General features: G+C 39.3%; 1 protein-coding gene across 4 annotated transcripts in view; it reads left to right on the top strand.

Annotated features, from left to right (window-relative positions):
- LOC124117940 (lethal(2) giant larvae protein homolog 1-like) overlaps window positions 1-24,466 on the top strand; it is a 211,738-nt gene that overhangs the window by 154,848 nt on the left and 32,424 nt on the right. For 2 of the 4 annotated variants that reach the window (XM_046479958.1, XM_046479955.1), the window contains exons 23-24: window positions 7,629-7,748; window positions 16,515-16,645. In XM_046479958.1, coding sequence (XP_046335914.1) covers window positions 7,629-7,748; window positions 16,515-16,645 — 251 coding nt within the window. Of the gene's footprint in view, window positions 1-7,628; window positions 7,749-16,514; window positions 16,660-24,466 lie in introns of all 4 variants that reach the window. The other 2 variants (XM_046479956.1, XM_046479957.2) reach the window with 1 other exon arrangement.

The raw sequence follows: 24,466 nt of genomic DNA, 5'->3' as shown, positions 1-24,466 counted from the left end.
CCTGGTAGCCATTGAGGGCCTAGATCGTCGACCCCAGAGACAAAGCCAACGCCGACCCGCTGCCACTCCCAGACTGTCCAAACCTGCTAATCCATCCCCACAGCAGGCAGCCACATCCGGGACCAGACAGGTTATATCTACGCGTCTGATCCATCTACAGAGATTGTTAAACCCACAGGGGTACTTGGCAGAGCGACAAAGGCCATCGCAATGGGACATCGTCCGTCCACTATGAGCCTGGGTGAGAAGATGAACAAGAACTCCTCCTGTGCCTGGTGAGAGCATTGTGTTGTTACATCCGTCGGTCCATGGAACGCCGTAGACAGCGCCTCTTCGTACCAGTGTCAGCAACCTCTCAAGAGGAAGTCAGCCACAACACCATCGCCCTCTGGCTATGAGCCATTCTCCAGGCCTACAAGTCCACGGGATGGGACAACCCCCCCAAGCTCTAACAACACGCATGAGATCCAGCAGGTCACCGCTACTAGACACCACTGACCTCCACTCCTGTCCAGAGCCGGCCTCTCGACCTCCCCAGCAATTGCCTTGGAATAGGAGGTTTAATGCTTGACGCATTACGGTTTGGTACGTCAGTCTACAACTTTAAACTTGTTTATCGCCTATGGCTGCGTTTTACCTGGATACTCTACAAGCTTCCTGTTTTGCTGAGACTGCTGATGACCACACATTCGATGATTGGCTGAGGGAGATGAGACGAAAGTCCACATCTGAAGGTATGCCCTCCACCGTTTCTGTCGGATAAAGATGCACTAAGGAGTAATGCAGGATAAGTAAAATATCTTGTGAAACCTAGATATTTTTTATGTTTGTATACTTGTATCCTGTATTATTACGTCTAAAGAGACCCACTCGTCGCAGAGCTGCCTCCCCACTGCTCACATGGGAGCTGTGTGATAGGGTTGGTCTATCAGCCAATTGAAACAACTTCTTCAAGCAAGATCTTCACACAGCTCTTTCTGTCAAGAACAAGCAGTAAATGTATTAAGGAGTACTGCAGGATAAGTATACAAATATAAAACCTTTCCCAGGATTTTACTAGGTTTGGATACATTATTTACTTCATAAAAATCCTCTCACAACAAGGCCTATGCAACAGAAGATCTCTGCTTGGTGTCTCTCTGTGACAGAATTCTGAAAGGCTTTTAAAATGACTGCCATGGTAGCCATATTGGAATTATTATAGCCCATTACTCGACCATTTATACATGTATAATTAAATGTGATATAGAGTAAGTATTTTGTATGAGGAATAACATATAATCTGTTTGCCACAAGGTATTTAACCAACACTGGATATGGGCCAACTCCACAATTTGTCTTTTGCAATCACTACTTAAACATATGTCTTTAAGAAAGGGCCTCATTCTGAATTCCAGATGTTTCATGTTATTTTTTCATATCGTTGTTGAAAAATGCAAATGCTAGAGTTGATATATCAGCGGTAGAAATTGGCACTAAAGTACTCATGGAAATGAAAAAAACTTGTTTTGCTGGATTTAATAATCGACACAAAGCATTACGTAGATGTAAATACGAAATAACAAAACAACTGGAAAAGTACTAGTCTGGATTTGCTAGTTTTATCTCAGTGCTCAATACAAAATGTACTTTACAGGAGGTAATTTGTAGGCACTTTCAACATTCAAAAATAAAACTAAGTCCAAATTGACATGGCAGAAACAGACTATAGGCATTATGCAAATTAGCCTTGGAAAAAAGTTATCAAAACAACAATAAAAATAAAGGCTATGTTTATGTACATAATAATAATGACATGTAAGTTGTTGTTTGAGAAGGAAATATGTTACCTTTACGTTCTGATATTTTGACGACGATTCACTATCCCACAATGCCATTCACAAATCACTAACCACTGACAAATCACGTGGGTTTCAAGCACCTGTTTTCACCTGTCGTCAAGGTGTCATAGGTCATGGACATTCACCTTGATCTACTAACACCTGGTTATGCTCAGTTTCACAATAGTCTGTTTTGTTCATATTTTTACACACTTTTACGTGTAAAAAAAGACATAAAAACCTTTGATACGCTGTATTTGTGCCAAGGCCCAATTATGACTAATTGAGTTGTTTGAATATTTATATATTTTGTATATTAACTGCATTTATTTAAAATCTGAGATCGAAAAAACAGTTTTTTTTCCCATTTCCGTGAGTACTTTAGTCCTGTAGTCCTTGCCAAACTGACCAATAGTTAAGGTATCATAAGGACTAGTAGAAATTTGCCATTTTTAAGGGTTTTGCTATATGGTATCATTATAAGGACTAGTGGATGAAAACTGTTAGTTTCTAACTCTGTATATTGAATCAAGATTTTAATGCAAAATTCTTATGTATTTGTTAGCAACCTACTCAAGGGCGATATGGGTTTAAACTTTCAAGGCGTTGGCTGAGAGCGTTGAATCCCTATCACATACAGTGGGTGGTGCAAGACGGGGGCATTTATTTTGAATCTGTCACTCAATCATAAGAATGGAGTTTGATGAAACTTAGCTTACATGATTTCTCGGACAAGGTCAAGATCACTAGTTGTTGTCACATGAAGAGTCGTTCAAATATTACGATTATTTTGTATTAATTCATGACAAATCCAAGCAATTTCACCTATGTTAAAATTTATAACTTTATACCAGTATTGTCTTATGTCAATTGTCATGGTCACTTTAAAGGTCATTCACTCAATGTTTGGTAAGTAGTTTCATTAAGTTTGTGTTAGTATGCTGTGGAGATTTCATTGTATTTGTAAACCTAATATTTCTGCATGATATTAGATGACATTGAAGGACAAGGTACGAAGTAGACATCCCGAAAAAAGTTTGTATGCACAATATCTTTAGCCTTTGTAGTTGGAATTTGACTAAATTATATATATACTAATGGGGGGAGGGGAGATTTTGTTTGTTGTTTAACACTGCACTTAGCAATATTCTAGCTAGATGATGGCGGTGTGTAAATAATCGATTCTGGACCAGACAATTGACATCATGAGCATGAATCTACACAATTGGGATATGATGACATGCAACAAACAAGTCATTAAAAAGCCATGTGTGTGAGTATCATGCTCCCAACAAACACACAGACATTCCAAATTATGGGCCGTGCATTAACATGCATATGCAAATGGGCGATCTTTTTGTTCCAAAGGGCAATAACTCTCCTTTTGAAATGATATAAGCGACGGTCCAACCTGTCGCTTCCGGTCTGGTTCCCGGATCAATGCGCGCTGCGACAACTAGTGACATGTAGAGACAGAGCCAAGCTGAAGAGTTACCCTGTGGCACCTTCGTTCAAAAACGGTCGTTTACAACTGAATTTTTTTAACTAGCAGATATTTTGTAGTGATTATTAGTTTATAATATCAACATTTGTTGAGTCTTGCAACTACAAGACGAATTGTCACTATGGAAGATAGCGGGAGAAACGTCATGAAAAACAGTATATTACCACGGTAATATCTACATCAGAAAACAGCGATGCATTCTGTCAGTCTGGGCTAACATATTGCATCGATGAAATAATGCAGACTCATTTTATTTATCAGCCTTTGTGTTTTTCCCCACCACAATTCAAAGCATTCAAATCTCAACATATACCACCATGGACTTCATTTTAATAAAATTAGAGATACGCCTACATTTGCAGCACACAGACATCTTTGACAGGCCCAGACCTTTACCAATGATCTATAAAGTAGGTATACATCCGTGCCTTTACAAATATTTTAAGAAGAAATAACATTCAAAATAATAAAACAAAAGATTTTAAATGTTACTTTTTATATCAAAATTAAAGTTGCATCTGAATATTTAAATGTGTATTATTTTTTAGAAATATGCCAAATGAAAATCTACCATGCATCTATTAAGCACTCAGTTACTCAGTTGCAATATACATACTAGTCATCATGATTTGAAATAAGAGATTTACCCATATTATTCTGCCCCTTATAACATGTGTCCCACCATTATGTGCGCTGAGTCATCATAGGTGTTACGGTAATTAATTCATTGATCCATCATTTCTTACAGAATTCTGATACTCATGCTCTTAAAATAGTTGTAAATTACAGAGATTTGTCCCAAAAAACAACAAATCATACTGACTACCCCACAAAATGTGTATGATACATAAATAGATGTAAATCATACTTATATCTTCTTGTTTTAGTAACATTATATTTGTTTTAATGTTGACAAATGTTTCCAATACAAACCCACACACTATCCTGCTGAAGCTATGTATCCTTTTTTTTTAATTCAACAGTACTTCAAGACACCTGTAGTAAAAGTATATGTTGTAGATATTATTATCATATAGCAATATGAATTTAGAAAGTTTATCATCAAACCTTCTGATAGTTTAATAAATGCAAATTGAATCCCACAATCATTCCATGTAGATAAATGTATTTATTTATGTTATTTGTTTTTGCATATAACAGATTACACTTACATATGTTACAGTCAGTGTCTATAATCAGGCCCAATATGTATATTGACTGATTCACTCAGGCAAGGTTTATTTTTTCTTACATTTTCATTCATTTATTATTGCCTGAAAAATAGGACTGGATTTTAGACAGACTGACTGAAATAAATTAGACTGCATAATTTAATCTTCTCAATTTAATTTGGATCTACATGTATTTTGATCTTATGAAGATCAAAGTAACTTATGTAAGAAATTAAAAATGTTTTCACAATGAAATTGATTGATTCTCCAAACATGAAAGAATACCAGAGTCCTTATTTTATGTTACTTATCTTTATTGGCATAATATTCATTTCAGAAACAGATGACTGCTAAAAAGTCATGCACGTGTAATCAAATACTAGTACACATGCACAAGTATGCCAAGATATTAAATAAAATAATAAGAGTCATTGTGCAATGCAGATATCTGTTGGTGTGAAGAGAAAAAAGAAAAACATTAATAATTTGTTAATGTGGGAATTTGAAACATCAGTTTAGAACAAGGGAACATAAATAGCAAGGCCTAATGAAGTTAAGAATGAGCTGTATCTGTGTTACAATCATATGATTATTGTCAATGCAAACTGGATGTAGACGCTGCAATATTAATACAATCAACATTATAGAGATTGAAAATTAGTATGAATATATTGTTTTATTTTATAAAAATTGTAGTTGGTACAAATACTCTTGAATATGTATTTTAACTAATATATAGGGTCCTTTGTGTCTGAAAATTATTTTTTTTCTACTTTGTTAAATTTAAAAAAGGCCAAAATAATATATATCTTTCATTGATCATATTGAAATAAAATCATGGTAGTACCTGACAACAAACAACCACCATTCATACATAAAATCATTTTAAACAACATACATAAATTAAATATCAAAAAAGATTTCAGTGATTTACATTTCTTTTATTTTGAACATTGTATTTTGATATCGAGTTGATGACATAATTTTACAGTGCCTGTTTCTCTTACAATTTCTTGAGAACATTTCTCATTGCTCTCAGTTATATATCTGACAAATACTTACATGTGTTGCTGTCAATATTCACAACACTTTACGTTGCATAAGACCTTTACATTTCGCGTACCGCTGTACAAACTGAAATGCATGCATATATATGATGTAGGCTGTTCGGCGATACCACAACACAGATATAGGAACGTATACAAAATCTACTTAATTTTTAAAAGTGTGATATTCATACATCAAGGGCAACACTTTCAGTAACGATTGCAAAACGTCAACAAAGCGACCTGGAATGAACGATCAGCTGATCTCACCGCATCGCTTCGAACGCCTATATAGTGGTTAACTATACAATATAATCAGTCGTGGTCATCCCTGGTGTATCATTAAATCAAGGAACATTTATTTCCAGGCATGACAATAGATAAATCATTGTTTAGGCGAAAAGCGTGACTGTTGCCGATAGAGGTGAAGGTTATTCTAGTTAACTGTCTATAGGCGTCATAGTAACATGTAGTGCTCGTATCGCGCATACCACATGCGCTGTCAGTTTAAGGTTGGACCGTCCGGATCAGCGCACCTTTCGGGTTAGTGAAGGGAAGATAAATTGAAAAAGATCGCCCATTGGGAATGGCCATCAGGACAATGTGCCCGTGCACAAATTGGGTTATTGCTATGGTTACAATCCAAGAGTGTGGCTTTTAACTCCTTCAGCACCCTCCTAAAAGTGTAACAATGTGGAAGGGGATTATGTTGAAAAATATAACACTTTAATGAATTTAGTTCCACTTTTTTCTGTGCAAGGCTCAGAACTTATCGGTCAGCCCTTGCATTCAGGGGTCATGTGATTTAGAAACATCGAGGTTTTCTTATTCCTGATGATGTTATGCCAGTACTGCTATGTTTTATGATTCACGCATGAAGTTGATGTATTCCTGAACTAGAAGTGACATCATCAGACCTAAAGTGCGTGTATGGGACGGACCATTTGATGATACTGTGGAGGGGGGACTGGGATTTTATTGATTAAAAAAAATTTGTCCCAGGAAATGCTTGAAAAAAAGTAATTCTGCCTCTTCACTCTTGAAAAAGAAATTATCTGCCACAAAAATTACATTGTTGCAAGGGGTTTAAATGTTTTAATTTATTTAGGCTCATAGTTATAACAAAAAAATATATACCTGGATTTGCATCTGTAGCTGAAAAAATATCTAATTCTTTTTCAAATTAGAAATTACATCATCAGACACAGTGCATATGACATTGTACTTTCTAATTTAAGAGGCATGGAACCTATCTGAGTTTGAGTTATACTGCATTAGGCATTTGATTTTCCTTTCCAGAAGTAATTGCAATGGGGTCCTTATTGATTATGCTGACTGCATGCATTGTACCATATTTTCTTAAGTGTTGTCCACACTTTTTCTCCCCCATAAAACACAGCTGTGTAGAGGGGGTTGCGCATAATTAACACCATAATGTTTTTTCCCAGTGCAAAGACATTACTGTGAGAACATAACACCAGAAATACAATGTCAGAAAATACAAAAAGTAATCTTAATCTGCGCATATAAAACAGTGCCTGGTTGAACAGGAAATACAATTTGTGTGGTAAATCCTCATATCTAGTGATGTTTTGTCTCAAATTTTTATTGCCCAAGTTTGTAATCACCAGAAAGGAATATGATGCTGTTTTTGCTGTGCATATACTCCAAAACATCTTTCTCCTTCTCCCCCAACACTGAATCCTCTAGAGGGGGTGCACACTATACACTTGAGAAAATAGGGTACTTTTAGAAGTTTGCACTTGTTCTGTAGTTGGCAAATATTTGACTTCCCCGAAAACTGGAGGTAACGTTAGCATACTGTAAGTGAATTGTGATGTGTTGTGGAGTAGGGTTTCTATGTAGATGTCATTGAAGGTGCTGCTGTTTTATATTTTTGTGACTCTTTGTAAACATCTTTAGTCTAAATTTAAGATTGTTTACCTGGTATTTCAACTAAAACTCTTATCTTCTACTCTAAGATCACATTGATAGCTCTAACACATAGACCCAGTTGATCACATAATGTAAAAGGATGTTTGGTGTTGTGTATTATGGATGAGGTAAAATATGGGTATCTTTGCAGGGAAGATGGAACAGAAGAGAGCCCGGAGTATGAAACAAATGACATCACACAAGCTCTCACTGACAGTGGTAGGCCAGACTCCCCTGGGGATATCACTGTTGATAGTGTTAGAGAGATAGTGTAAGTCAAATAAACTGTCAATATTGTCTTCATTTCTACCTCACTACTATTTTATGTAGCCAATGCAAACATATTTTGAGCTCACTACTTGTTATAGAGGCCCAAGTCAATATAAGTGAATCGCTCAGTCAAATGTTTAGGGTTGAGAGGGGTGCTGTCACCTGTAACAGTCGTGTGCACATTGCCATCTGTGTATGTTTCACAAAGGCAAACAAACTGTCCAAACAATTGGGTTCACTAGAAGCATGTATTGCCCACTTTAAATTATTGCATCTCTTCACATCTTCAACAAATCTGTGTTTATCAAGTCATTGACCAGCAGTAGAGTTTATATGATCATGCATTATCCAAAGTCTGTGCATCTGTATATTTATATACTTACATGGTTCACCTCTGATAAATGTATACTAAAAATTATTGATTGAACTGATCTGTCACATGCATTGACTTACTCAACTGAGTCTTGTTTCAGGGCAAATACCTTTGACTTATATATTTTGACCAAATTCAATTTGTATTTGGGTATCTGTAGTATTCATGTGCAGAATAAATTATATAACATCCAACTGGGCCAGATTTTAGAAGGTTAGAGGAAAATTTTGCCAGAACAAGCAACTAACATAACGGGTATTTCAAGAGTAAAAGCTAACCTTTCTATATTTTAGATTTTGAAGGGCAGGAATGTGTGAAAGTAGCTATTTTATAAAAATCTTGTAGACACTCAGAAATATATACTCAACAACAAAAGTTCCTGTGACACCAATATTTTGGTGTATTTTTCAGACAAGTAAAGTTTGGTTTTCAATATTGTAGTACATGCATGGAATCAAGTGACAAAAAACACAACTGCTACAGAAAAGCATGCATTCCATGCAAAAGTTGACTTTTATGCAAGCCCCATGCATTTTACTACCCAAGAATGGGTATAAAAACATGTGCATTAACGGGATTCCATATGCATTGTTTAGCATCGTGCTGACAACAACCACTCAGAAAAACAACAAAATTACGCAATTATTCAACATTACAAAATGCCATGCCTGTCCGAAAATGAGGGTCTGCAAGCCATTGGTATGCTTGAAGCAAGATCGAGTCAACGTGATGTTGCAAGACAATTGAACATCCACAGAAACACCATTTGGTGTTTATGGCAACGTTGGCAACAGACGAATGCAGTCAGAGACCATACTCGGAGTGGCAGGCCAAGCGTAACCAATAATCATCAAGACAACTGGATTCGAACAACACACCTACAAAATCGATTCCAGCCAGCAACAGTGACTGCAAGAAGCATCCCTGGCCTTCGATGAATATCTTCACAAACCGTACGTCGTCGCCACAGATGTGCAGCGATTGTCGCCAGAAGACGCGCCAGACGTCCCATTTTGACAGGAAACCACCGTCAAGCATGTCTACAGTGGTGCAGGCAGCGTCTACGCTGGACGGCCATGCAGTGGGGACAAGTTCTATTCACTGACGAGTCTCGTTTTCACCTCGGCCACAGTGATATACGGATTTGAGTGTACCGACGTCGAGGTGAACGTTACGTCAATCATTGTGTCATGGAAGAAGATCGGTTCGGGGGCGGCAGCATTATGGTATGGGGTTGGATTACAGCAAGACAGAGGACCCGTTTGATAGTGGTAGAGGGAAATCTCAATGGACAGCGCTACCGCGACAAGATCATTGGCCCTGTTGTTCTACCGTTTTTGCGTCGTCATTATCTTTCAGGGGTGGTCGGGTAGCCTAGTGGTTAAGGCATTCACTCGTCACGCCGAAGACCCGGATTCGATTCCCAACATGGGTACAATGTGTGAAGCCCATTTCTGGTGTCCCAAGCCGTGATATATTGCTAAAAGTGGCGTAAAACCATACTCACTCACTCACTCATTACCTTTCAACATGACAACGCCCAGCCTCATATTGCTCGACTTGTTCGTGATTCTCTTCAACAAAACAACATGAATGTCATCCCCTGGCCGGCTCGCTCCCCTGATCTCTCATAAATCGAGCACATGTGGGATGAGATGGATCGGCGCCTTCGACGTTCCACAGACACTCCAGGAACTTCGAAACATGCTCCAGCAGATATAGACAGATATCCCACAGGACTTTGTGCGACGCCAGGTCCATTCCATGAGACGAAGATGTGTTGCTTGCATCGCAACCAGAGGTGGACACACGCTATTGATTTGTAAATTGACATTTTGGCATGTTCATGTTTTTTTTTATGAAATCACGCATTTTCTGAAGTCAGTATGGCAAATTAAACCATTTAAACACTTACATGAGTCTTTTATCTGTTGCAAACCGAAATTGTTTCAAATTTGGTAAAAAACATAACTTTGCATTAAATCTTATTCAATGTCACAGGAACTTTTGTTATTCAGTATATTAATGGCAATGTTCATTTCATTGACTGGAAAAATTGGGCCAAATGATTCCTACCTTTCTAAGAACTAGGGACATTTGATGACACCAGGGGTCTCACAATTATATTTAAATAAAGACGTAAAATAAAATCTGCCTGTATACATCTAGCATTTAGAACAGTCTGATGATCTTTACCCCTGCATGATGGGCTAATGTATTGGTACGAAAATTCGAAGCCTCATCTGTCAACAAACTTTGCTTATTTTTCATTGAAAGTTCATTATTTATCGATGTCAGTATCTGTTGTATTATCGCCAAAAATTTAAGTTTTTTAATTATTTGTAAATCCTAAAGTGAGATTCCTGTGTACACTCCTGTATCATTATATTGCTACTATCAAAATGTTAGAAGTTTTATGTCTACACTTTTCAACTATCAAGAAGGCACACACCTTTCCTGTGTACGTTAGCAACAAGATCTCAATATTATTTTGAGTTTTGTATTGCACGTTTTGGTAGAAGCTTGTTCATATTCCCAGGAAATTCAACATCTTGGCAGATAGTCTTTCATTGGGAATACAGGGTTGTGGCAACAGAATGGTCTCTCCATCCAAAGGTATTGTGTGGATAAGGTTGATTTAGGATACTCGTCAGGATATATTTGCCACTTACCTCAACTGCATACTCACAGTATATGTCAGTTCAGTTCCTGATCCACAAACCCTGCAAGTGGACGCATTATCCATGAACTGGAGGGGGATGTTTACCTACATGTCCCTCCCCACTTTACCCATGGACTTAATACTCCATCTCCAGCAACATTGAGTTTCGTCAGGGATCCATTAATGAATATGGATCATCTTTAGTTTCAATAATTCAACATGATGGTTTGACTGTTAGAAATCACCCTGTTCTAAACAGATTGATGAGATCAGTATTCTGGAAGAGGTTAGAAAGCTATGTGCCTTCCTGAAGTGGAATATATCTGGCCAGGCCGCCCAAGGTGAAGAAGGCTCCACCAGTCGCCGCCATGGAGATCCAGGAGAGCCTACCCACCACCCCTCCGCCCCAAACAACAGCAGCAGGAGGAGCCCTTTCGCATGCCTGTAGGGACAGGACACGGAAGGAAGAAGAGAAAGAGGAAAAGTATCTTCTCCCCCGACTCCCCCCCCCCCCCCCCCCCCCCCCCCCCACCATCACCACCTACAAGCAAGATCACGGAAACACAGACCGCCGTAACACCAGGCCCCTCCCTCAACACCAGCCAAGTCCAAACCGACCAGGTTCCGGAACCAGTTGTTGAGGAAGACGTCCGTGTCGACCTTGCCCAGAAGGCCAGCCTCATCCTGGAGCAGCACAAGGTCCACCCTAACCCATGCTACCAGCATGAGAGCGGCAAGGTATACCCCAGCAACCGCCCACGCCCACCCATGGTGCTGGTGCAGTACTGGGGAGAAGAGAGATTTGAACATGAAATCCACAGCTACCAGGATCTCTTCGATTTCTTGGTCAAGTCAAGTCAGCCCCATCTTCATCACCAACGCTGCTGCCCGTCTCACCACCGCACTGTTCCAAGCTCTCCCTCCAGCCTGGGGAGAAACAGTAAGCTCCAGCTTCCACCACCACACCAGCTCACCAGCCGACGCCGTGCCTTCCCAAGCCAGACCCCCTCTCCCCTCTCTCCCCCCCCCCCCCCCCCACCCAAGCCCAATTTTTTTCCATATTATTATTCTTCTCCTATCACCCCCTCCCTCCCAGCCAAAACCCACCCCCTAGATTATCATTTTAGGTTTCCCTCATTTACATTTTTTTGGGTCGCACTTCTTTATTTATTCATTACGCTTTTTTTCCCCAATAGTATAAGTGCTTCCCCGTGTGCGAGATACGCTAAAGTGTAATTTATTACACGCGGAAAGCGCACGTTAAATCTCCGAATGAACGAACGAATTTTCTTTAGATGTAAATCCACTGATGCTTGAGAGGAGGGGGGTGTTGCATTCATATTGAGTTGCATTTATGGCTATCGGACAGCAGTCACATTCTTTTGGAGATGCATTAATTTCATGATTTACAGTATTCAAACAGATAAATCCCATGTCATAATGCTAGCAGACATACTATAATCAAGCCAGGAGAGCTTTGACCAACCAAAAGTTTACAGTCTCATAAATCGATGAGTGTTATATTTATCATTTTCAGCTTAAAAACGACAATGAAGATCACAATTCTCAAAGTATACAAAGTGTCTGAAAAGGTCTGAGTATAGCTAAGACGGATGTATTTTAAACTATTAACATATATTAAGTACAATACTTTCAAAGCTTACCGTCTGCATCTGACGGTGCTGGTGCGCACCCCCCCTTTTTATTTCGAAAAAAATCTTTATTTCTGTATAAATTACCACCAAAGACAATAAATAGATCTTAATTATGCCCCCCCCCCTTTTAAAAAAAGCTGTATCCGCCCATGGAGGCTATAGAGATTGTACACTCCCCAGCCATAACACTGAATGATTCACAATCTCGCCACCTTCAACAAGCACTACCTGGCTCGTCCACCATACTTCAGGGTGACCACGCTCAGGCTCCTCTGGTCCAGGATACAGGCTCACAATTGCCTCATCACCCTAGACATCCAGGACGACAGGAAATCCCTCCATTTCATCTTCATGGGATTCCACTATCAATGGGCGGTCCTTCCGTTTAGAATTTCCTTGGCCCCTTGGCTATGTACACGCATTACCAAGCCATGAGCATCATTCCTCCACATGAGGGGTGTCCAGTTCGAGGCATATATAGACCACTACCTCCTGAACCTCCAGGACATGTTGTTAAGGTTATGATTAATATTTACCTGAATGTTATCAGATAGGTGCAACTACTTGTAACATGTACTAATAAAATACTCCAGAATAATTTCCATTTTGGGATATTTTAATGTGCTTTGCTTATAATTTATTGCATAATTTTTAATTCAGAACAATTTCACATAACATTTATAATTTATTTTCCATAAATGAAAATATGAGGGCAGGTAAAAAAGTTCAATTGTGAAAGTGTTTTTAGTTTTACTTTTCAACATAATCTCCCTGCCTTTCAATATACTTCTCATATCGATAGTGAAGCTTTTTAATTCCATTGAGGAAGAAGTTTTCTGAAGCCACCTTGAAAAACCCATTCACGGCAGCTTTGAGGTCTTTGTTGTTGCACAGCAGCCATTGCAAGTCAAGAGGTGTGAGAGGAGGCATTGTCATTAAGTAGTAGAACTCCAGCAGTCAGCATTCCTTGCCACTTTTCTTTGAAAGCATCTCACAGGCGATGAAGCAAATCAGCATAGTAGACACCAGTATTCGTCTTTTGACTTTCTAAGTAATAAACAAGGATCACACCCTTTGCATCCCAGAATTTCTTCACAGATCTTGAAGACTTGAATTTCTTTTGCGAGTGAAGTGGAATGTTTCATCACCCATTACTAATCTCTTTTTGAATTTGACAAAATCCTCCTCAATAAGCTATAAATTTTCTCTGCCAATGTCAGTTCGGTCTTTTAAGATGAGAATTTAGAAACTTTGGCACCCACCGAACAGATATGTTTTTGTCAAGTTCAGCAATGGTATCTCCTTGATTAAATCTTCAATGATGGAAGTTGGCACGGGATATTGAAATGGGTTCCATCTGTCTGTCTGTGTGTGTGTGTGCGTGCATCCCGAAATCGTTTCCAGAGCATAACTAAAAAAACGTTAAATATTTCTCTACGAAACTTTGCATATCTACCAGGCAGATACAGAACTGGTGCCTTTTGCTATTTAGGAATTTTATAAATTTTTATTTTTTATATTTGCATGGCAACAAGTTGGACTTAGGTTCTATAGGGTAGAGTTCGTTTCCGGAGCAGAACTCAGAAAACGTTAAATACTTTCTAACAAAACTTTGCATGTTTACCAGACACATACTGAACTGGTGCCTTTTGCTATCCCGCCTGTATCTTCGGCAAAGACATACTATCTCTCCCCTCCGACTCGATCTCATCCTGTCACTCTTGATTCCTCACTGGCACCGTCATCTACGCTTTCTTCGTTGAATTACACGTCCTCATCTACAGCGACACCCTGATTGGTGCTCACTAACTTAAGTTCCTCTCAACATGTTCTCCATGGCGCTAGTGATGCCGACGCTTCAGCCGTCTCCGGGATTCGGACAGTACTCATCACTTCTCCAGCTGCCCCCGATGCCCTACAAGGACGCGGCTTGGTTCCAAAGCGTCATGCAGTATATGTTTCAACAACCTATGATAGATACACTCGGCATCTCTGGTCACAGCTCCTCCAGTGGACTGGTGGTGCCCATATCACACCCCCTTTGTCTTTCCTCGGCTTGTCCACTCCTAGGCATAATGGAAGTCGATCTTCCCAGTCTAGGTATCGATCTCGCAGTCATTCTCCAATCTGACGTCGTCGAGAGTACAATTCGGGACTCCTCAGAGGACTCCTCAACCCATCTTAGAAGGGCTCCTCAACCGATCTTAGAAGGGCTCCATCGCTGATAGAGACTCTCACCTTAGCCTCAACCACGTTGCAGATTGTTTGGCAGACCATCTGCCGGCAGTGGCACATTCCCCTGGCTCTGACGTAAATAGATTTGATGTTGTATGATCTCATCCCACATTCGACCCCCTGACCCCATGATCACGGCCTTGGATGAGGACTTGGCCAAACTCTCTTGACACCGGCCTTCAAAGCTCCTAAATATAGGAAGGAGGATTTCCTGTCCACGCTTGGACATTGCGGACACGGCTCGCATCCTCGATGATGACCTCCACCAAATGACCGGCTCTAACCACTCTACAGCTATTCGTGTCCCTGACAATTGTCTGGCCTTTATCAAGACTGAAATCTGCACTCTATTAAGCCCTTTTAGGTCATGGCCTCCACCTCAAGAGCCAAACCGACTTGACCACCTGATAAGTCATGCCGTTGTTGGTACGTTGGCCGAACTCGAATCCCACACCATCTATTCCCTGCTCTACAACAACCCTACACTCATCAGTGGCAGGTGCTCAAGTCAGCACGGGACCTGACATCCAGAAGACAGCTTCAGCTCCGCCCCATCCAAGCGTTCCTCGCTTCTTACATCAGGCACCAGGACCAGTCAGCCTCCTCCCAGACCACCTAAAGCCACATCTCCATTGGTGGACGGTGGAGTTGAATGCAAGAAACAGCATAACACAGGTTTTTGGATACAGTTATTATTCTATTGGAGATTCCAAGTTCATTCCTCCAAGTCAGTGTTAAAGCCAGTTCAAGAAAAAGTCTACATCAGGGCCGGATTCCAGCTTCACAGGGGTATCCTTGCCTAACAGATCTCGTCATTGGTGGGTGTCATGCCTAGGGACACTTAATCTCTCCAAGACTTTGCATGCAGAGGACGGTTTCAGCTGTGCACTATACTATGTTGATGAATTAGACGAAACAGGAAAGCACCCCTCTCCAGAACATCACCATACACGGACGCCTCAGGCGAAGGTTGGGGTGTTTACATGGATGGTGCTACAGTCCAAAGGGAATGGTCAGACTTAGACTTTTCTTCCTAACTCATGCTGAAGATTGGAGCTCGATATTTTTGCCCTTCAAGAGTTCATCCCCAATAGCTGCGTAAGGAAGTGCTTGGGAGTTTACTGGCATTGAACAAAGCCGTTGACAGAAACACTTGTTCTTATCCAACAAGTCAACATGTGTCAAGGACATCACAATGGCAACTGTATCAGGGTGGCTCAAAATGCTAGACGGACAGTTATCGGCAAGACCAACTATCTCCTCCTATACTTTGTAACCAAGGTTTGAACCCCCACAAGGATATAATGTGTACAGCTCCTTTCTGGTGTCCCCCACCGGGATATTGCTAGAATATTGCTAAAAGTGGCGTAAAACCATACACACTCATTCATTATAGATTGTAACTGCAGAGCCCACGATGTTTGGGCCTTGGCAACAAGATTAGCTACTTGGAACTCCATATCTGTAGTCTTGTCAAGCTGTCAATGGAGTTCTCAAATTTTTGTACAAGTATCACTTGTCCCCAACTTGATTCAAATAAAACTGTTTTCTATGAAAAGTCTAGGGGGGCCATGGCACTCACTCACTCACTCACTCACTAGCTCTAGTCCCTCTTTTCTCAGAAAGTGGCTATGATGTAATAGAGGTATTATTCTTAGAATTGTATACAATGATAATATTGTTCGATTTTTGGTGTATAGAGTCCATGTGTGTTAGTCAGTGAGTAGATTCAGAGAACATTTTAAAAGACATGCACATGTTTTGTTGTGATTGTGTTATTGTCAACAGTGTTGAATGTTAAAAGCTAATTGATGGTCGCATCTCCCTTTTTATCATCCACAGCACAGAGAATAATGAGACTGTTGTGAATGCCAGCACTACAGTTGTGTCCCAGACCACCAATGTGACCATCTCAGTGGAATCACCGTCCACGCCAGAATTGTCACCCCAGTCAGAACAGGCAGACATTACAGGTACTGTTACAAATGTATGAAATGTTTTCCAATCATATTAGCTTATGCAGTTGCATTCTTTTGACACATGTATTTTTGTTAATTGGCTTGGGTCACTAGAGGTCAAATAATGAAATTTAGTTCAAATGTTTTGAAATTTCAAATTAATTCATAAAAAATCTGTTTATCCCTGTGGGGATTCAGGGTTAGCATAGGTCCCCTATCCTATGCTGGTTGTAATAGGTGATCGAATGGATTGAGAAGTCAGACTCGGTGACTTGTTGATAGTGTGTCATCGTACCCTGTTGGTTTGGATCGTTGTTCACAATATCAATCAATGGATTGTCCACGCATTATTTACAGGCCGCGATCATATAGCTGAAGAAAAAGAAAAAAGTTTTGCAATCATTTATGGTAGATTCAATTATGTCAAATGTCAAGGTTACTTTGAAGGAAATGAAATTAGGAAGTATTGGCTGGATGGTATGGAAAAAGTAAAGTCACGATCACTTGGTGGGAAGATGTCCCAAAGGGTTTGTGTAAGCACAATATCTTGAGCGTTTGACTGGACTATTTTTTTCTATTATATGTTCAATGAGGACAAGAACTTATTAATTACCCATTTGCCTCCTGGTTTGACTTACATGAGAGAAAGTCAAGTGAGCTTATGTGATAGCCTGCTTGTAAACATCTCCCCAGACACCACTTGCTTCATATGCTTGTCCCTACCAATGATAACTGAAATTGTTCAATAGCTTAGAAATTGGTTTTCAATTTGACAATGCTACAGCTGCGATATTAAGAAGAAACTATTTATGACCGTTATTCAGCAATATTTGTTCAAAATGTATGGAATTATGGTACATTTGTTACAAGTGTATTTCTCTTTTAGCAGTAGGGGGCACGGCTGGCCCAGTCGTCTAAGGCGCCGCGATTCGCTGTGCAGAGTTGAGTCCCTTGGGCACGCCAGAAACCTATGATTGTGGGTTCGAATCCCGGTTCGCCCCAATTATGTTTCTAGGTTTGTCAGCACCATACCCGTGCTCGTGGGTTGCAATTCGCGAAGTGTTAAACGTCTGAGACCTGCATCACTTCGGGCTTTCCTCCAACATAAAGCTGACACGCCGTGATATAACTGGAATACTGTTAAAAGCAGCGTTAAACCCAACTCACTCACTTTTAGCAGTATTTTAATTTTGACCTTTTGTGACCCTTACACTTTGACCATGCTCCTAAATTCTCTCAAAGGCAATACCTTGCACTCCAAACGCCACCCTTCAATCCCAGTTGCAGGGATCGATGCTTATGATATCAATCACTGGATTGTCTGGTCCAGACTTAATTATTTACAGATCGCTGACATAAAGCTGGAATATTGCTGAGTGCGACGTAAACCAACCAACCAACCAAACACCATAACCTCAGAAACAACTTGACCCAATGAAGCTCAATCTTTACTTACATCACCTCACTAGTGAAGATATCTATATTTTGTCCAGAGATTTGATGTGATATTATATTCAAAGAAACTTGAGCTACAAATGTATCTAGCCGTGTGCTTTTTTTTTCACCTTTACTCCGCCATTTTTGGCATATGTCATGAAATTTCATACTCAATATGTACATGGTGTGCCAAATGACATTGTCATGTTGTATTTTTATTTTTGACTTTTCATCATCAAATACACCCATCCTGTGATCATCTTCATACCAAATGAAGATAAACTTTGCATGGATTATACCTGCAATGGTGTCTCTAAAAAAATCCAGTATTATGATCAGATTCTTAGTCACCTGTTACTTCTCATTGTTTATGGGAGAAAGATGCATGTGTTCATGCTGACAGGAACTTACAATTGTAACTGTGAATGTCTAAAATCAGTCAATTTTGTAAAGTGTGTACTTGCCATACTGCTGTTGGACAGTGTAAGGTAAGTCCTAGCTCATCTTTCAGTGCCTGTAGCAAAACTGTCAAGATCAGTTGGGAAGTCATCATCCCCCTGGGGAAACTGCAATGCAGACTGCATCCATGATGACATTTGACGTTCTGCTTGTTGTTTGATTAACATCCATTGCTAGGAAGCCTGTACAGAACTGATTTTTCTAAACCAAAATTCTAAATAAATAATTTGCAAGTGATTTCATGATATTTCATTAGTTAACCAAGCAGTTTGGTTTTTGCTTGTTTCCTTGAACCTAAAAATAATTAGGCCCTGCACAATAGTGGATTTCATATTGTTGCCTACAGTTTTTTTGGCTTATGATTATTATACCCCCGTTTACGAAGTAAATCGGGGGTATATAGCGTTCCGTCCGTCTGTCCAAGCTTTTGTACGGCCCATAACTTTTTAACCATGCACCCTAGCTTCACCACACTTGCTACACACATTAACCACAATGAGTACTTGTGCCTTTTGCTAGTTTGTAGATTCTGAACTTTTTAATTTTTGCCGTTTCCATGGAATCACGGTGAAACATAAATTTTGGGTAGAGTTTTTGTACGATCCATGTTTACAATATTATGTATCCTAACTTCAGCAAACTTGCTACAATGACCACTATGATTGTTTTTTATCTTTTATAAGATTCTGAAAGTTTTCAGTTTTCCTGTTTTCATGGAAACATGATTTTGATGTTTTGAAATTTTGATGTATAGCTAATATAGTTTCCAAAATTATTTCCACACATGTAGATCATCATAAGTATCTGTGCTTTGTGTTAGTTGGAATTTACTATTTACTATTTGTTGTTTGTTGTTGACCAGCGGGGATAACAGAAGTATGTGAGCTTTGCTCACTACTTTCTTGTTTAAGCAATCTGTGAAGTAATTGTTGTTGACATATAAATTTTTAGGAATTGACTTCAATATATTTTTTAGGGATTTTTTTGTGTGGCAATCAGCATACACAGATCCATGTAAATTTGGATGCTTTAAGGTTTTGTTACAGTTTGACTGCTGCTACCACATTTTGATTAAAAGCCATGCCATGATCCACCAAGAGATTTAATGTTTGGTGTGGTGTGGTGTGGTGTGGTGGAATAGGTTTTAACATCATATTTAAGATTAATGCACAAATGTAGCACCATGCATGCATATGTGTGAGTGTGGCTGCTTGTGTCCTAGTCTGCCCTAGTTTAATGTATTGGTTTAGGATGCTCATGACTGTGGTGTTAACTCTAACCGTTTCAATGATTAGACCTCAAGGCATGAATGCTCTGACCTATTTAAATGATGGCTAACATGCAAAGAAAACTTTAGCACCTAAAATATTGATTATGATGAGAGTAATTTCTTTTCTATTTGTATATTTCTTTGTATGAAATGTTACCAAACAAATGTATGTTGTATGAATAGAAGAACATATGGAATAAATCCCAATTATCATACCTTCATGTCAGAATGATGATATATTTTATTATGTTATTTTTTAGATAATACTAGCCTAAGACAACAAGAACCCATCACCCAGACATACTATTCAATAAGACAAAAGTTATCTCTGCACAGTTTCATGGATTGCCTTGAACTATTTTATTTAAGAAAATCTGTCATCACCTATGTTAGAATATCATTGAGCAAATACTTCAATTTAGACTCATTAAGGTTTAGCCCCCATACAAGCTTGTCTACTGTGATATACTGTATTTCCGAGCACCCAGTAAATATGTCAACAAGATTAGTGCCAGTCAACAGGATTATGTATTCCCCTCTGTCTGGCCATTCATTAAACCATACGGCACACCCCATTGTGTATCAACAACCAATCATATTCCTTTTATTGTTCTAAATTTTGTTAAATACACACAGAAGCAAGCCCCAAATTTAAAAAAACCAAACTCTCATTTTAACTGACTCGTTAAGTGGACTACAAGCTATTAAAAGCATAAACACAAAAAAATCACACTGAACTTAAATACACACCAAATACTTAAAAGCTCCAGCCAACTTTTGCAGCCCCAAAACTACCAGGAGTAAGCCTTAACTTACTAATGTCCAAAAAAACGGAATAAAGAGCATAACTAAGGGGAATTTTTGTCCAAAAGTGGCCAAATAAATACCAAAACTCAAACTGCAAACTAAAACATATGCTCCAAAAGCCACTCAAAAAAGTAAAGACTCATCATAATTCAGAAAAATATTCAAAGGCTAATACACGGTAGTACAAACAGGTGACACAAAACTAAACTCATATCTACATAAAATAAAGATACACAAAACAGGTAAATGCCCACACTGCAACCAACTAGAAACAACAGAACACATACTACTACACTGCACGCACTACAAACAACACAGACCCGTGAAGATTCCGGGGTAGAACAACAAACAAACAAACAAACACCACAGAACAACACTCCAAACTAGACTGCAACACTCAACTAACAGTAGCAACATTTCTAAATCCGCTAAACGATACACAAACCTTCAAAGCATTAGGCATATTCCTTTTTAAAACTGAACTACTTAACACTAATTAATACTTACAAGACACAAATCCCCAAACCACACATCCGCACCCTCCCTTAGTCCCCCCACCCTAGAACTCCAAGTTTCCAAATTCCAAACTTCTCCAAATAAGCGCCCCAACGCTGCCGCCCGCCTTTGGACACACACTCCTTGGCAATCTCACTAAATGGCATGGCAGGCCTGTGTGCGAAATATTCATAATGTCAGAAAATGCATGTTAATCTCCAATAGTAAGTAAGTTGTTAGCTAGTAGGTGTTTGATGCTCAAACCAAGCAGACATCTCGCCCACGGCCAAGAGGGTTGTACCGACTCTCTCTGTGGCACCCTCAGCTACATATTGTTCATTGTTCGTGTAAATAAACTTGTAATTACCAGTAGTCTCTTATGACTCTGGCTCTTTGCCGAATAATTCCCCACGAAAACCAGCACACTATTTGGAAGGTTTTGAACATGACACAGAAACATAATATTTCCATGGAAACAATTTCAAATAACTATACATGTGCAATGACCATATATGCTCCTCTATTGTCTTTTCATATGTGGGTTCATATCTTCATATCCTCTAAACGCCGTGATTCGCTGTGCAGAGTTGCGTCCCTTATGCACGCCAGAAACCTATGATTGTGGGTTCGAATCCCGGTTCGCCCCAATTCTAGGTTTGTCATCCTCATACCTGTGCTTGTGGGTTTCACCGAAGTGGTAAACGTCTGAGACCTGCATCATTTTGTGCTTTCCTCCCACATTAAGCTGGCAGGCCGTGATATAACTGGAATAATCCTAAAAGCGGTGTGAAACCTAACTCACTCATATTTTTCAATTTTTTTACTTTTTTTTAATTTCTTTTGTTTCTGTGGAAACAATTTGGAAATTCTTAAAGTGTCTTTCTACTAGACATAAAGCTACTGATTATTCCTTATTGGTACATCTACTTGCACAAATACAAGTTACAAGTTCAATAGTCTCTCTGCCATAAAGAGTCAACATGGCATCAACTGTAATGCTGCTTCCTTAAGGCATTATCAGAATCTGTACTTGTATTATTTTTTTTTCATATTTGCAACCCATTGGTGTAGCAACAACTTGAATTAATGTATCAAAATAAAAGAGAGGAGACGTCTGCTTTTATGAGTAAAAACACATTCAAGTAGAATTATAATGGAATTAGAATTGCACGATAATAGCACGATAATAGTTTGAAGTTTATTTTATTTTGAATACAGGACAAAATGTGTGTACAGGTGACTGCTTTGTTTTACAAGACACAAGTCAACACAGTAACAGTGCATAAATAAAATACATATTCCATCATCTTGTTTTTATAGTTCCAACTTTTATAAAACATGTTAAATAAAAATAGGGGCTCTGGTATATTACTGGTTAGTTTTTATGTATTGAACAGTTTGTAAGGTTCTACAAACTGCATATGACACTTTATTCCAAACTAGTGTATTAGATCAAGGCCACTGCAGAGGTCATTCACAAAGTATCTTTGTCATTTTAATGTTGAAAAGTTGTCACAGCCAAGTCAAGAAGTATTCACTGTAGTATAATGGAACTTGGTACATGTCAACCTTAGTTTCAGAGTGAAGGTCATATGTAATAAAATTGTTTTCTGTAGATATTATTTTTAAGTTGTGCACTTGTAATTGTATGCACTTTCTTATTAAACTAGCTACATGTGAGCATGATGTGTAATGATTTCTGGGGCAGCTTCTGTTTTGGCAAGTACTTGCAAACACCATTCTTTTTAGAAGTTAAGTCATTATAACAGATGTTCATATAACATACAGTCAAGTCCCATTAATCCGTCATTGTTGGTTGCATATGATTATGTCAGATTAACGAGTATGTCGGATAAACAAAATTAAGTAGTATCAACGTTCGTGATCGAAAATTGGACAACTACACAATAGATAACAATACAAACACGTAATAAGTGCCCCGCTCTAATAAGTGCCCTCAGCATTATTTGCTAATGTAATGGCTAGTGAACAATCCCAGTTAGCACCCTTTCCGATTGATCAATGCACACAAGATATATTTATTCGTGTATAATCCGCACTCGTTTGTTATATGCACCGTTAATTATGGGCAATTTAATTCTCGAAAATATATCTGTCGTGTATAATACACACAGATTCTTCTTTCATATCATTTCAGGCTGTCAGCATAAACCGTAAAATTTACAATCTTTCAACCTCGTTTTTAATCTCACCAAAATTATATTCTAATAAGAGCCCCCCCTATTTCTAATTTTGAGAGCGCCCTGGGCGCTTATTACGTCAAATACGGTAAAACATTCATGTTATGTTACATTGTTAGCGGAATATGTTTTCTAATCATGCAGCCTCTAAAGTTCAATGGGGGCACGGCTGGCCCAGTCGTCTAAGGCGCCGCGATTCGCTGTGCAGAGTTGTGTCCCTTGGGCACGCCAGAAACCTATGACTGTGGGTTCGAATCCCGGTTCGCCCTGATTATGTTTCTAGGTTTGTCAGCACCATACCTGTGCTCGTGGGTTTCACCGAAGTGGTAAACGTCTGAGACCTGCATCACTTCGGGCTTTCCTCCCACATTAAGCTGACACGCCGTGATATAACTGGAATACTGTTAAAAGCAGCGTTAAACCTAATTCACTCACTCACTCACTCACTCACTCACTCACTCACTCACTCACTCACTCACTCACTCACTCACTCACTCACTCACTCACTCACTCACTCACTCAACACAAAACAACTGTTTTGGACTGTATGACTTATTCAAAATACTTAAGACCCGTGAAGATTCCCGGGGTAGAATAGGTCTTCAGCAACCCATGCTTGCCGTAAAAGGTGACTATGCTTGTCGTAAAAGGCAGCTAAAGGGATCGGGTGGTCTGGCTCGCTGACTTGGTTGATGCATGTCATCGATCCCAATTGCGTGGATCGATGCTCATGATATCAATCACTGGGTTGTCTGGTCCAGACTCCATTATTTACAGACCGCCGTCATATAGCTGGAATATTGCTGAGTGCGGCGTCAAACAACAACAAACCAACCAACCAACCAACCAACCAACCAAAATACTTTTAGAAGCATAGTCTGGAACGGAAGTTGCCAGTTCGAAACTAGTACCGCAAAGCGAAAAATGCTTTCTAATTAGCTAGCGTTGACTTCCTGTTAGTTATTTCATTGGTTGTTCATAGTTCCCGAAAGGTTGTTCTGACATGACCTGTAATGGGATGTCCTCGGTGATAGCGAGAACTTGTATCTGATTTTAATGAGATTAAGGTAGTCCAAGCATGTGATTAATCCTGTTGTCTTTATTTAAAGCATTACTTGTTTATTGTTAAGCAAGTTTATCTCTGCAGCCGTTGTAAAATGCAGCTAT

Source organism: Haliotis rufescens, unplaced genomic scaffold (genome assembly GCF_023055435.1).
Source record: "Haliotis rufescens isolate VD_foot unplaced genomic scaffold, xgHalRufe1.0.p SCAF_28, whole genome shotgun sequence".
Classification (NCBI taxonomy): Eukaryota; Metazoa; Mollusca; class Gastropoda; order Lepetellida; family Haliotidae; genus Haliotis; species Haliotis rufescens.
Note: the sequence above shows the minus strand (reverse complement) of the source record. Positions and strands in the feature narration are given on the sequence as shown.